The sequence below is a fragment of the Arachis duranensis genome, chromosome 5 (assembly GCF_000817695.3).
Source record: "Arachis duranensis cultivar V14167 chromosome 5, aradu.V14167.gnm2.J7QH, whole genome shotgun sequence".
Lineage (NCBI taxonomy): Eukaryota > Viridiplantae > Streptophyta > Magnoliopsida > Fabales > Fabaceae > Arachis > Arachis duranensis.
The window spans coordinates 102,260,397-102,274,660 of record NC_029776.3 but is presented as its reverse complement, the minus strand read 5'-3'; the positions used below and the strand labels follow the sequence as shown (position 1 = coordinate 102,274,660).

At 33.0% G+C, this 14,264-nt stretch overlaps 1 protein-coding gene across 1 annotated transcript; it reads left to right on the top strand.

Moving 5' to 3' along the window:
- The first annotated feature begins 1,951 nt into the window (after positions 1 to 1,951).
- Positions 1,952 to 6,813, top strand: LOC107491276 (uncharacterized). Its single transcript, XM_016112095.3, has 11 exons — positions 1,952 to 2,485; positions 2,659 to 2,745; positions 2,842 to 3,015; positions 3,417 to 3,505; positions 4,181 to 4,269; positions 4,375 to 4,478; positions 4,571 to 4,673; positions 4,768 to 4,843; positions 4,930 to 5,035; positions 5,469 to 6,000; positions 6,571 to 6,813. The coding sequence occupies exons 1-11, from the start codon at positions 2,185 to 2,187 to the stop codon at positions 6,662 to 6,664; spliced, it is 1,755 nt and encodes a 584-aa protein (XP_015967581.1). The 5' UTR covers positions 1,952 to 2,184; the 3' UTR covers positions 6,665 to 6,813.
- The last annotated feature ends 7,451 nt before the right edge of the window (positions 6,814 to 14,264 follow it).

Below are 14,264 nucleotides of genomic sequence, written 5' to 3'. Positions count from 1 at the left end.
ATAATATAGAAAATTTGATGTGTAGTATAAAAATTTTCAAAGACTACATACTTAAAACATTGACTCACCCAACTAATAAAATACATTCGCAACAAGAATTTGTGTTATGTGCAAAGATTTGTGTGCTATGTACAAAAATAAGTGTGCTATGCGTAAAAATATTTGTGTTGCATCGATTTGTGTTATGTGCAAAATTTTATATGTTATGCTTCGAAAATTTGTGTGCTATATCAACAAGTTTTTGTGCTTTTCAACAAAAATTTGTATAATGCAAAAACACAAAAAAAAAAAAATAGTAGTAATGTATACATGCTTTTTTTTTGGTGGACTTTGTACTAATTTAATTAGATTTGGTTAAAAAAAAGTTTTGTACATATAACATCACTCAAAATTAAATGTAATGTAGATATAATAATAATGTCAATGATTTAAATAATTGAAAAAATAATCAAATGACATGACAATTACACTCCATCATCATGATTTGTACATTATACATTTGAAATTTTTCACCTGCATTTTTTTGGGGTAGAATTTAAAATGAAAAGAATGTGACAAATGAATTGTTCATACAAATAGTAGTATTGTTTAAAAGTGTTTTTATCGAAACAAAATTGTAAAAAATATGTTGGAGACATGATGCTGTCATTATCCTTTTATTTGGAATTTTTAGTGTTTCAAATTGCTATTTTTATGAGTTGTTTGATGTTTTGTTTTGACATTATATTTATATGATACTCTTAACCTTATATATAGTTAATATTGTAATCTTTTCTTTAAAAAAAATTGTTATTATATTTTCATTAAACTCATAAGTTGAGTGATGAGGAATTAAGTAGATTGATAAGAAATTATTATTGTAGGTTATTCCTTTGAAGTGTAATGTTTTGAAATTTGAGATAATAAGTAATTCTGAAATCGATTTTTTGGACTTGAGATACTCTTAATTCTTAAACTCAGTTTTTAAAAACAATGCTTTTAGAGAAATAGTCTAAAACAAATTGATATATAAATTTTAAAAAGAGTAAAATATCGTTTTTGTCTTCAATGTTTGAGGTAAGTCTCAAATTGTTCTTAACATTTCAATCGTCCTATTTAAGTCCCTAACATTTTAAAATTGACTTAATGTTGTCCTGCCGTTAGGAATCCGTTAACAGAATTGACGGCAGGGCAAAATTGACACGATTTTGTAACGTTGGGGGATTTGAATAGAACAAAAACATTGGGGATAAAAACGATACACAGAAATAAATTTTAATTTTATATTTCAATAATATTAATTTTTTACTGTATATAATATTCAATTATTTTTTAATCACATCTAAGTAAATTACACTTAATCACACTACTTTCATTCTAAATAATTTTTTTAATTTTTTATATTAACTTATAATTTTAAGTGTAAAATTATAAAAAAAAATTTTATTTAGAATGAAAGTAATGTGATTAAGTGTAATTTACTTAGATGTGATTAAAAGATAATTGAATACTATTATAGTAAAAAATTGATATTATTGAAGGATAAAACTAAAATTTATTTCTATGTATCGTTTTTTGTCCCTAACGTTTCAAAATCGTCTCAATTTTGTCTCACCATCAATACCCTAAAGGTAGGACAACATTGAGTCAATTTTGAAACGTTAAGGATTTAAATAGGACGATTAAAACGTTAGGGACAATTTTGGAACTTACCTCAAATGTTGGGGACAAAAACGATACTTTACTCTTTTAAAAATTTGTAAAAAGTATTGTATTTTATTAAACAATAATAAAAATTTATTTGTTTAATTTTTTATAAAAATTTAATATAAAAATTAATTTGTCTAGGAAAATAAAATATAAAAAATTAATTTGCTGATCAAATTTTATTGAAGATTAAAATATGCTATTAAGAGTTCCTTAAAACTGATTTATAGAAACTAAGACAGAATTTATCCTCCTTGTGCAGCAGGAGTGGACCATAGTAGCATAGATTGGTTTGGTAATGCTTAATTGTATTAGATTCGATTATCCCTCTGGCTCTACCACGCCACCCCCGCACTCCACCAGCTGAGCAGCTGACCTTCACCTTCCCCATCTCCATTCTTATTTTCGAAGCGAAAACCAAAAACTCTGATAACAACTTCCCCAAAATTCCGCAAACCCAAACCCCAGACCCTAGCTAGCCCGTGTTCAAAAAATAAAATGTATTCTGCCACTTTCTCCCGTCGCTTCCTCTTCCACCCCTCCAACACTAACACTAACACCTTCTCCCGTCGCCACATTCTCTTTTCTTCAAATTCCTTCCGAATCCCATTCCTCTGCTTCTTACGACCCTTGCATCCACTGCGCACAACCACTCGCTACCACCACCACCGCCATCTCTCCGCTTCCCTCGCCTACCACACCAATCTCTCTCTCTCTTGGCTCTCTCCCCCTGACGACGACGAGTTCCGCGGTTGGGCCTTCCTCGAGTATCCGGCCCAGCCCAAGCCTACCAACAAAGGTATGTTTCCTCCACCTCATCGGTACACCACCCATTTCTTAATTATGATTATCAATAAATTGCGACGGTGTGTAATTACGCTTGAATTTTTAGTCGCTGTTTGTAATTTTAATAGTTAGGGTTTGATGGGGAAGAAAGTTAAGGTGTGAAATTTGGCGTTGACTTGCCTGTAGGGTTTCCTTCCTATGTGGTAGTAGGCATTGGGACTACGCTTGCTGTTCTTGTTGCTCTGCTTGCTACGCTCTCTCTAACAAGGAAAGGTAAACTCTTGTTATCTGAGTTGTTTGTTCTATTGGTGAGTGATGATTTGGGCAGTGAATTTCAATTTTTGAAGTCTCTGGTTGCGTGTAATGTAGGATTCAAGATTCAATTCAGAGATCCGATGCATGTTTTGCAAGGGAAATGGAGTACTGTCAAGATTCAAGATGATCGAAACAAGACTGCAGAGTTTGAGTCGAATAGTGAGAGCAGTTTGACTACCGAGGCAGCGGAGGAGGCTGTCCCTGCCCCTGTTACTGCCCCTGAAACGGGTACTTCTTCTAAGTATAGTTTGCCTGTCAAAATTACTGCGATGATATTCCTCTTTAATGTGATCTAAGGGCTAAGGCTTTAAGTATATGTCTCGTGTATGGTGCTGTTGATTTCTCCTATAACTAGGAAGCTATTCTGATTGCTATACTAAGATTTTCTATATTGCTTTCATTATTTAGAGTGTGTTTGTTTCAGCTTTTTTTTCTGACAAAAGATTAGCTTTTTTATTAAAAATATCACTTTTCACATATTTGTATAAATTTATAAAATAATCAACAGTTCCAATAAAATTCAGTTTTTTTTTTTTTAATATAAAAAGCTAAGAGATTTAAAATCACGTTGTGTATGGTGTTACCTATGGTGGTATCTTGAAATGTCCTAATGCTTTGACTCTTATCAGCAACACTGGAAAAGCTTGATCGTATTATAGTTCCAGTTTCTGTGGATGCTACACAAGAAGAAGCATTATTAGTCTTAAAGACTTTGAAGGTTGGTTACTAGAAGCATGATTTTTGTTATGAATCCAAGAGACCAGTGATACTTACTGGAATGTGTTACTTGCCAATACAAGTGCAAGATTACTTCATTGTTCATGTAAAACCGTTATGGGAACTTGGAAGAACTTGAAGTACTTAATCATTTTAAATTAAACCATCATTAATGGGAACCTGGAGTCCTGGATGCATTTAAAAAATTGTTCAGTTATGCACCAAACCATGTCAGCTAAATATAAATTAAGATCCACAAATATTGTAAAGTTTTATTATTATTACCCTATGAAAATTGTGTTTTGAAAAGGTCAAATTTGACATGAAGTGTAATTAGTTACCTTTTTTAGTTACTAGTATTGAAATCTTGTAAACATTGCAATACTCATTTAAGTATGGTTATTGTTGTACTGATGTCTCTAGTAAATGTATGCTTATAAAGTGATAAAAATCAAGCAAGAATAGAGGCTAATATGCTTATAAAGTGATAAAAATCAAGCAAGAATAGAGGCTAAGGTCCAGGGAAATGCTCATGTAGACAGTATGCGGGCAGGTGCTATAATAATTTGTTATAAATTCATAAATGATAAGATTACACCCTGATTTAGAGTAAGATTTATCATGTGTGTCTATATTTAAATAGTATGAATATTGTGGACTTTGCCAATTTGTGTAGATAATTGATGATGATGTTGAAGCCTGTCAACTATGTACCAGAAGAGAGTTTGCCAGATGGCTAGTTAAATTGAATTCTTCTCTTGAAAGGTTAGCTCCCGAGGCATGCACCGATTTTGAATTCTTCTTTCAAGAAAAATTTATTGCTTAAGCATGGCCTGACATCGATTGAAAGTTATTTCTGTGTCTTTCTAGGAACCCCAAACACAGGATTGCTCCAATTATATCACTTTCTGAGTCCGTAGTTACTGCATTTGATGATGTCAGTGTGGAAGACCCTGATTTTAGATCCATTCAAGGTAAAAACTGGCAGAACATTACTTCATATGGAAGTTATTTTTCTTACCTGCTGCAGAAGTTTGAATTTTTCCTTCTTAATTTGAGGTTAAAGCCTTAGCAGAAGCTGGTGTAGTCCCCAGCAAATTGTATTCAAAGGATAATTCTGGTTCTGGTGGATTGAACAGCAAAGATAACATAAATTTTTGTCCTGATAGGTAAGTATCAATTTGTATGAAATCCATATTATACATTTTATAATAGACAAATTCAATTTTCATTTTTACTGATTCAGATATATGTATGCTGCAGATTCATCTCAAGACAGGATCTAATCGACTGGAAAGCTCAGTTGGAGTATGAATTTTTTTCTGGAGTTACTGATCAGGTAGGCCGTTTTCAAAATAATAGTGTATGGAGTTTTGAATATATTCTGTTTGTCAGCTCTAAAAACCTGACTTGTTTACAGTCCAGATATCAATTAAAAAAGCAGGCTATATGGATGTGAAGGAGATCACTTCACCTGCAGTGTACATGGACATGTTGGCAGGAGATAGTAGTATACTCAGAAAAGTTTTTGGTATAATCCCTCAGGCGTTTTGTATAAGCACTGATGTTAATCTTCTTTTCTCACATTGACTGTNNACAGTAAAATATGGTCATTTTATTTCTTTTGAGAGTTTGAGCTTAGGAAATTGTGACATGACATTGATCACTAGAAAAGATTCATTATTTCATTTCATTGAAGATCATATTGCAATTTTTTTTTTGTTTACATAGTTATACTCTTTTAAAAATGTAAATTCTTATGTGTTCTCGTGATGTCAACTGTAGAACAATGTAGAACTGTAGAAAACTAGAAATATAGTAAAAATGAGAGAAACAGCATTCAGCTCAGAATTTTCTATATCCAGCTAATGCTTACTCGCTGTCAATTATTATGGCTATGTAACTGAGTGCTAAAAAATGTGTAATAATCACATGAGAGCTCTATTTTGAACATACTGTTACAGGACAGAGCAAGCGATTTCAGCCAAACAAACCATCATCAAACGCACAAGTAGCAGTGGCTCTGACAAGTGGCAGGATGAAGGAAGCAATTTCTGCTGAATTGTCAAGAATAGAAGCTGAGAATTCTGTCAGGCAAGCTGAAGCAGAAGAGATCAGGTTTGAGCTGCTTAGGCGAGGAGACATACAGAAGTTTTGGGATCAGAAGTATAGTGAGGAGAAAAATCGAGGTGTTGATCTAGAAAGGATTTATCATGATGCAGTTAACACTTTGGAGAAAGAAAAGAGTAACCAAGATAAGATATATGCAGAATATTTGAAAGAAAAGGTGGCGATGGATTGTCAGAAGCAGCTGCTACTTAATTTAAAGAAAGAAGTTGATGAGATATCAGAAAGGCTTGCATCAGAGAGAGTCATATATCTCGATGAAAATCAAACTGTACAGAAGTTGCTCAGTGATTTAAAGTCCAAGCATGAAGAAATACTTGACACCAAGTCCACACTGGAAGCTGAGAAAGAAGCTCTTCAGATTCTTAGGTAATTTATGACTTCCGGCTTCCCCTCATACATATTACCCCAGTATTGTTGTGTTTAAACTTGTTTATGTTCGAAACTCCTATTTCATTTATGGCTTTTTAAATTACAATCTCAAAACTTGTAAGCTTTGCAAAGCCAGAGAAAGAGAGGTAGGACAGTTGGTAGTGTGCAATCACATTTCTAATTAGTTGTCATAATTTATTTATTTCTAGTGCTATTCAGTTGTTTGGTTTGGGGCAACATTATTTGAGGTTAAAAATTTTTCGTTTACTTAGCTACATATATTTTGAGTTTAACTTTTTCTTGAACAAAGCGTAAAATTTAGAGTATCGCTGGTGCAGAATTTGCGAAGGGCGATGGTTAGGTTTCTGCAATTAATGTTGCAGCTACCATCTCTTGATGAAACTTAGTTGTTTCTCTTATACATAAAATATAGAACAGAGCATTTTAGAACTTTGATTTGATGCACAAATTAGTTATGAGTTCTGCTACAATATTCATGGTATAAATTGTGATTTCTATTTTGAGTTGTATGCGGTGGTAGTCTGATGAAGAGACCAAATGTTGCAGATCATGGGTGGAGGATGAGGCAAGAAGAAGCCAAGCTCGCGCAGCTGTTCTTGAAGAGGTGGGAAGAAGATGGAAATGGGATGACCAAGTTTGAATGGGTACATGTCCTGTGAGAGTGTAAATTACTATAATTCTTCTGTTTGCTGAAAGCAGAAATTCATTAGCCTATCAAATTCTAAAGAAAGAACTTTGCACTTTTTGCTGTGTTATCATGTCTGTATAAGTATATCAATATGCAAGTCATTTGCAGGGTTTTAATTGTGGGCCTTTTGTTTTAGGCACGGCCAGTCACTACGGCTTTGTTTGGATATTGGAAAGAAAATCAAAGCAAAGAAAATAAGAGGAAAGAAAATGAGAAGAGAAAAAATAGAAAGAAAAATAAAATTATTTGTGTGTTGTTTGGATAAAGAAAAAATAGATGAAAATAAAATAGAGAGAAAATTTTCTTTTGTTTAGATAGAAAAAAATGTGAGAAGAAAGAAAATTATAATAATATAAAATTATATTAATATTTTTATCTATATAAATTATAATTTATTAATAATAAGAGATAAATGTGTAATTTTATTAATGTTTGTTACATTTTTCTTTATTTTCATCTCATCTTTGGAGTGAAAATATTTTAGTGGATTTGACATTATTTTTTTCTTTTCACTTTATTTTTTCTTCTCATCCAAAAAAAAAAAACACTTTCTATCCATTTTCTCTTTTTTCATTTTCTTTTTCTTTAAATTATCGTCGTCTTTGAATGTTCATTGCTTTGGAAGCAGCATGAGATTTTATTTCTATTGTAATATCATGCTAAGTGAAGATTCTCAATAGCCTAGAGAAGGGGAGTGAATTTATAGTCTCTTTTAAATTTAAATATTTTAATTTTAAATTGGATTTAAATTAAAATTTATGTTGAGTCAGCAATATTGATTAAGTAGGACACAATTTTATTGTCTCATATCGAGTGAAAACAGAAACAGAATAAGGAAGAGTAAATGACACAACTATGTATTTTGGTTCAATTACTATGTGCAATGAGGTTTACATTTAGTTTTTACCATAAGTGTGGTGGAATTTTCACTATCTTTCTCAAAGTTAACAACCACCAATTTCAAGAGTTCTACCAAATCCTCCTATGAAGGACAAATTAACCTTCTATCCAAGCTTGATTTGGATAAATTCACTCCTAAATTTTCAACCACTAAGTGCTCACCTAACTTAGTAAGAAAATCTTATCTGGATCATGAATATAAAATAAAAATACAAAAGAAATTAAAAATAATTTTCTGACTTTTTTCTACGATTACTCTATTTGACTTTTTTCTCAATGACTTTTACTAATACTTTACATATTTGCTTTTTTCTATTGAATGAAAAAGAAAGAAGGATAAAACTGAAAAACAGAAAATTCAATGTAAAACCATGAAGAAGGTTTAGCTTAAAAGCTATGAAGACCCAAATATTGTACTTACTCTCCTTACTTCAATGTCAAGCCGTTTACCCTTTTAAATAAGAGTAAAGCTTCCAAAATTTGAGCTTGATTAAACATCTTTAACTTTGTTCTTCTTCTCCAAAAATTAGAGCAGAGACACAGATGAGAGATGTGACAATAATAGTGATTCATGGTTTGTAGAGTTTGTCTTAAATCCTTACCTAATTGCTTCTCTTTCTTCCTTTTTCTTTGACTTCAATAATCTGACCCATTGATTTATTCTTTGATCTCAAGTTTCAATTGTGACCTCCATTTTCCTCTTCTTATCCGAAAATGTGCAGCAAAAAGAAGAGTAGCTTCAACAAGCTAGAGTTCTTACACAAGAATGGGACTGTTATGCTGATATGTCTTCCGATTCAACCTTTGATTTGATTTTTGCTTTTAGTACCAACATCTGACCTTTTTTTTTCCTTTTTTCTCTTTGATGCTTAAGCTTGGTGATTACTATTTTCATTGTGATGGAATCCTAATCTGCACATACCTTTTTATTTGTGAAACTTTTCATTATTGATTTAAGGTTAGTCACATGGGTTATGATCAGAAGAGAGAAGAGTGTTTGGTTAGAGTGTTGGGCACATTGAATATGGGCCAGAGATGAGAACAAGTGCTAGCTCTTGGGAGTTTTAGGTTTGTTTTACATATTTTGATTTTCTGCACAATGAACACATACATCAACTACACTTTTAGACTTTTAACCCAAATTATAATGTTAGTCATTATCAAATTATTATTTTTGATTTTTCAAATTCAACAATTTCTTTCTTAATGACAAACATTATTTAAGAAAATGAATTGTAATTAAAAGAAGTGAGAAAAGTTAATGATACTTCTCTTTAATGTTCCAACTTCATGTGGATCTCTCCCTTTCTTTCATTCAGGTAGCTCCCCCTAAACGTGTGCTTTTTCTTAAAGGTAGTGTCAATAATTTTCCTAGTATCCACAAATTTACTAGAACATCTTGGTCTACCAAATCTTTCAACTTTAAAGCCAGCCTAATAATACATTAAAAAAAAATTTAATAAACTAACAATTCTCAAATCAATGAAGTAGCTCCAACCAACCATAAAACAGCTTTAAACAGAACCAAATAGTACCAAAAAGTATAGTATTTTCTAACAACATTCATCATTCAATTCATTTTTTATTTTTACTCTCTCTTTTGTCATTAAGAAAATAAAAATGCCTACACAGAAGGTTTTGTTAGGCACAAAAATTTAGAAATTCAAATGTAAATCCTACCAGTCAAGTTACAGTCATCCAAATAAAAACGTGTATCAAAAGATCATAACACACACAACAGAGATAGATTATATACAACAGTAGAGACAATAGACTAGACATCAGATCCCTCGTCCTTGGTTTTCAAGCAACTTTCACTAATGGAACTTCCTTTCCATGGAGTCTCTTGACACTAACGTCATCAACTCTGACCGGAGCAACTTGAAATGTCATATTTTCTCTCAGTTGAACCGATTCTGGCTCTAGCACATGGGTCACATCAAAGGTGTCATTCTCAAACTGCAAAATGTGAAATATATCATGCAGATTCGAAAGGTGTGGCGATAAGGCCATCTAGTAAGTCACTGGCCCAATCCTCTTTAGAATTTGAAACGGACTAATGTAATGAAGGTTTAACTTCTTCGTCTTTATAGTTCTACCCACTCCCGCAGTTGGAGTAACCTTCAAGAATACATGATCGCCCTCTTCAAACTCCAAAGGCTTACGCCTCTAATAAGCATAACTTTTTTGACGACTCTGAGCAGTAAGGATTCTCTTAATCTGTTCTGTGGTTTTTACCACTAATTTAGAACCCAACAAACTTGATTCTCTGGCCTTATACCAACACAACGGAGATTTGCACTTTCTCCCACACAAAGCCTCGTACGGAGCTATTCCGATGCTTGCATGGTAACCGTTATTGTACACAAACTCCACTAAAGGTATGTAACAATCCCAATTAGCTGGTTGATCCAACACACACGCTCTCAACATATCCTCTAGAGTTTGAATCGTCCTCTCTAATTGGCCATTGGTTTGAGGATGGTATGCCATGTTCAAACACAATTGGGTTCCAAATGCCTTCTGAAAGGCTCACCAAAATCTCGAAATGAATCGGGGATCCTTATCCGACATTATGGTCGTAGGCACTGCGTGTAACCTCACTATCTCCTTGATATACAATCTCGCCAGTTTCTCCAAAGAATAGTTCATACAAATTGGCAAGAAATGAGCAGACTTTGTCAACCAATCCATAATTAGCCACACCGCATCATATCCTGCTCTAGTCCTCGGTAAGCTCGACACAAAATTCATAACAATACCTTTCCGATTCTATCATGGAATCTCAAGTGGTTGCAACGTTTTGGATGGCTTTTAGTGCTCTATCTTCACTTTTTGATACGTAAGACACTTACTGCCATATCATTTTTTATTTCTAGCCACTAGAGCATCTGTTTCACGTCATGGTACATCTTGATAGCTCCAGGGTGAATTGAGAACCTGCTCTTGTGATCCTCTATCAACACTTTGTGTCGCAAATCTCCTATGATTGGTACATAGATTCTCCCCTTATATCTTCAAATTCCCTTTCTGTCCTAGATAATTCCTCCCCATTCTCCTTGCCCAATTTTTTATAGCTCTTGATCATCCTGCTGAGTTTTCTGAATGTCAGTCTTGAAGTTGCTAGAGATATGCTCCTGGTTTAAGCAAACACTTCCAGCCACCTCTCTGACGCCCAATTTAAGATCTGCAAACTTACTCAACAGCGATTCTTTCTTAATCATCATCCAAGCAACGCTTAGAGATTTTATACTCAAGGCATTTGCCACTAAATTCGCTTTCTTCGGGTGATAGTTTAGTTCAAAATCATAATTCTTTAACAACTCCATCCATCACTTCTTATGCATATTGAGTTCTTTCTGATCAAAGAGATACTTCAGGCTCTTGTGATCAGAAAAGACTCGAAATTTTACTCCATAAAGATAGTGCCTCCACACTTTCAATGCAAACACAACTGCAACAAGTTTCAAGTTATGAGTAGGAGGATAATTTGCTTCGTGTGGCCTCAACTGTCACAAAGCAAAGGCCACCACATTCTGGTGTTGCCTCAGCACACACCCTAAGCCCTTCAATGAGGCATCAGAGTATAATTCAAACTATTCATAGGATTCAGGCAATACGAGCACTGGCGCTATAGTTATCCTCTCCTTCAGAGTCTGAAAACTCTCCTCACATTTGGACGTCCATACAAATAACGTATCTTTACGAGTCAACTTGGTCATAGGCAAGGCAATCTATGAGAAGCCCTTAATAAATCTTCGGTAATACTTAGCTAAGCCCAAAAAACTTCTTACCTCTGTCACGGTTGTTGGCTGTCCCCATTCAGTCACTGCTTCAACTTCAGCAAGATCCACTGTTATGCCTTCTCAGCTTACCACATGCCCTAAGAACTTCACTTCTTCCTTTCAAAACTTGCACTTAGAAAGCTTTGCATAGAGGATTTGTAAAACTATTCGCCAGTGCTCTTCGTGCTCCTTCGCATTCTTAGAGTATATCATAATATCATCGATAAAAATCACAACAAACTTGTCAAGGAAAGGTCGAAATACCCTATTCATGTAATCCATGAATATAGTAGGAAAATTTGTCAACCCAAAGGACATCACAGTGTACTCGTAATGACCATAACGAGTCATGAAGGCTGTCTAGGAATATCTTCCTCTCTCACCCATATCTAATGATAACATGACCTCAAGTCAATCTTGGACAAAACGTTGGATCCTTACGTACAATTGATCCATCAAGTCATATATTCTCGGTAAAGGATACTTAATCTTCACCACCACCTTATTCAATTTCCTGTAATTCCCACACAATCGCATACTACCATCCATCTTCTTTAGTAACAAGACAGGTGCCTCCCACGAAGAAACACTTGATCGAATAAATCTCTTATCCATCAGTTCCTCTAATTGACCCTTAAGTTCTGCCAGCTCCAATGGCATTATTTTATACTGCATAATTGAGATTAGTCCTGCTCCCGACACTAATTCTATTTACAAATTCTATCTCTCGAGGAGGGAGAAATTCAGGTATTGCATCGGGAAATACCTTGAGAAATTCATTCACTACCGGAATTTGATATAAATTTTATTTATCTTCTGACGAGCTAGCGGCTAACAACACATACTCTTGACACTCATTCTTACTATAATTCACCATCACAGAGTTCAAGTAATAACTCCAAGCTATTACCGACCCTTCTAATCCTTCAGACAAAAGTTGAATAGAATGTTCAAAACAGTATAGCAACACATGATGATTTAACAACCAATCCAAGCCCAAAATAAAATCAAGTCCATTCAAAGGCAAGCATATCAAGTCATAAGCAAATTGTCTGTTACATGATTATGTGCTAACTGCTATACTTGAATTACTTGTTTGTATTGCTTGTGTTTGTACAACTGAGAGGTCTCTCATGCTAGTGTTGGTTGACGTGAGGGATGGTGCTGGTTTTGGTTATGATACTGTAATAAATTGTAAGTTGAAAAGTTTGGAAAGTTGAAAAAGATGAAAAATTGAATTAGACTTAATATCCCCTAAGACAGTTGCGTAATTCATGGATTAGTGAAAACTTAGGGTGAATAATTGATGAAAGAAAGTTTAAGATGCTTAGTGAGTTCCTATTATAATGCATTGTATTTATTTGACACTTTTACTGTATTGGGAACCCATGTGTTGGGGTTCTCATTCTATATATATCTCTTGTTCTTCATATGTAAGTTCAGGTGCTCAGCAATAAGTTGTAGTTCATCTGAGAGATGACTAAGAAATTTGGACTCTGTTTATATTTTGTTTAGACTCTCTCTGTACTTGTTTTTAAAAAAATTATATTATGTATTTATTCCTTTTGAAAACTTGCTTATAGAGGCATTTATGTATATTTTAGGAGAGATAGGAGATATTGTTATCAAACTTATTTTAAATTCTGTAACTCTAGCCGGCCTAAACTTTGTAGGTCGCGACTAGTGGCTATTTACTATGTTATATATTTATATCCTATCTTTATTCTGTTATTCTTTAATGTTTTACTTTATATCGCTTTTCGAATACGCCTTTATCTTCTGTTTTATCGATGCGAGAGTGTTATCCGTTCGCGATTTATTTAACTCCTTTTCAGACTTCTCGTCTAATACTTTCTACAATTATACATATGTAGATATCATAATTTCACATTGAGAGTCGTACCACTTTATTATCATTGACTTATGACTCAGGTATAAGGATCTGAATATTAGGATGTTACACAAGTTATTTGCAACTTATGAAAATATAATACATTTTTGTTATTTTAGTTACATTTTTTAACTCTTTTTGAGTAGTTTGTTTGTGAGCAATCTTACATGATTAATAAAATTTATTATTTTTTCAATACTTGACTAATACTAAATTTTAAAGATTAAATTCTAAACCAAAAATACTAAATCATAAATTCTAAACTCCAATAGTATAAAAATAAGATGTTGACTCAAAATATTGACTAATATTAATAAAAAATTATTAACTCCTAACATTTTTTTATTTATTATTCGTGTCTTTCAAAATTTTTTTGTTAACAAAATATATTTTAAATATTATTTTATTAATTTATCCATATAAAAAATTATTTTTTAATTATTTTTATGACGATTACAATTTTTTTGAGTATTTTATCTTCCTTATCTTTCGGCACAGGTATACCTTTTATTGTCAGGCCCACACCAACAAGGCAACAAATGGCTTCGTCTAGCTGTCTTCTGGTATATGTTTCTACTTGTCAATGCTATAATACGATTTTCTATCTGTAATACCATCCACTTATGTTTTTGCATTGATTTGGAGGATTGTGGGTGTTTGGGGAAATTCTCTGTCGTTTTTCATGAACGGATCGGATGCGAAATGACAATTCTGGGTTTTCAGACAACATCGTTAAGTTGGTCAAGCTTAGTAGCAACTAGCAAGAAATATACTACAGCAGAAAATTTCCCACACACACGAATCCTATTATTATTATTATTATTATTATTATTATTATTATTATTACACAAAAAATAGCTATTAAATTAACTATTATAATCATAATTTATTTGTGTATAGATATATGTATTATTTAATTTATTTTTAATTTATATGTGATAAATGTTAGTTCAAGAGAAATGCCAAAAAGATTAAC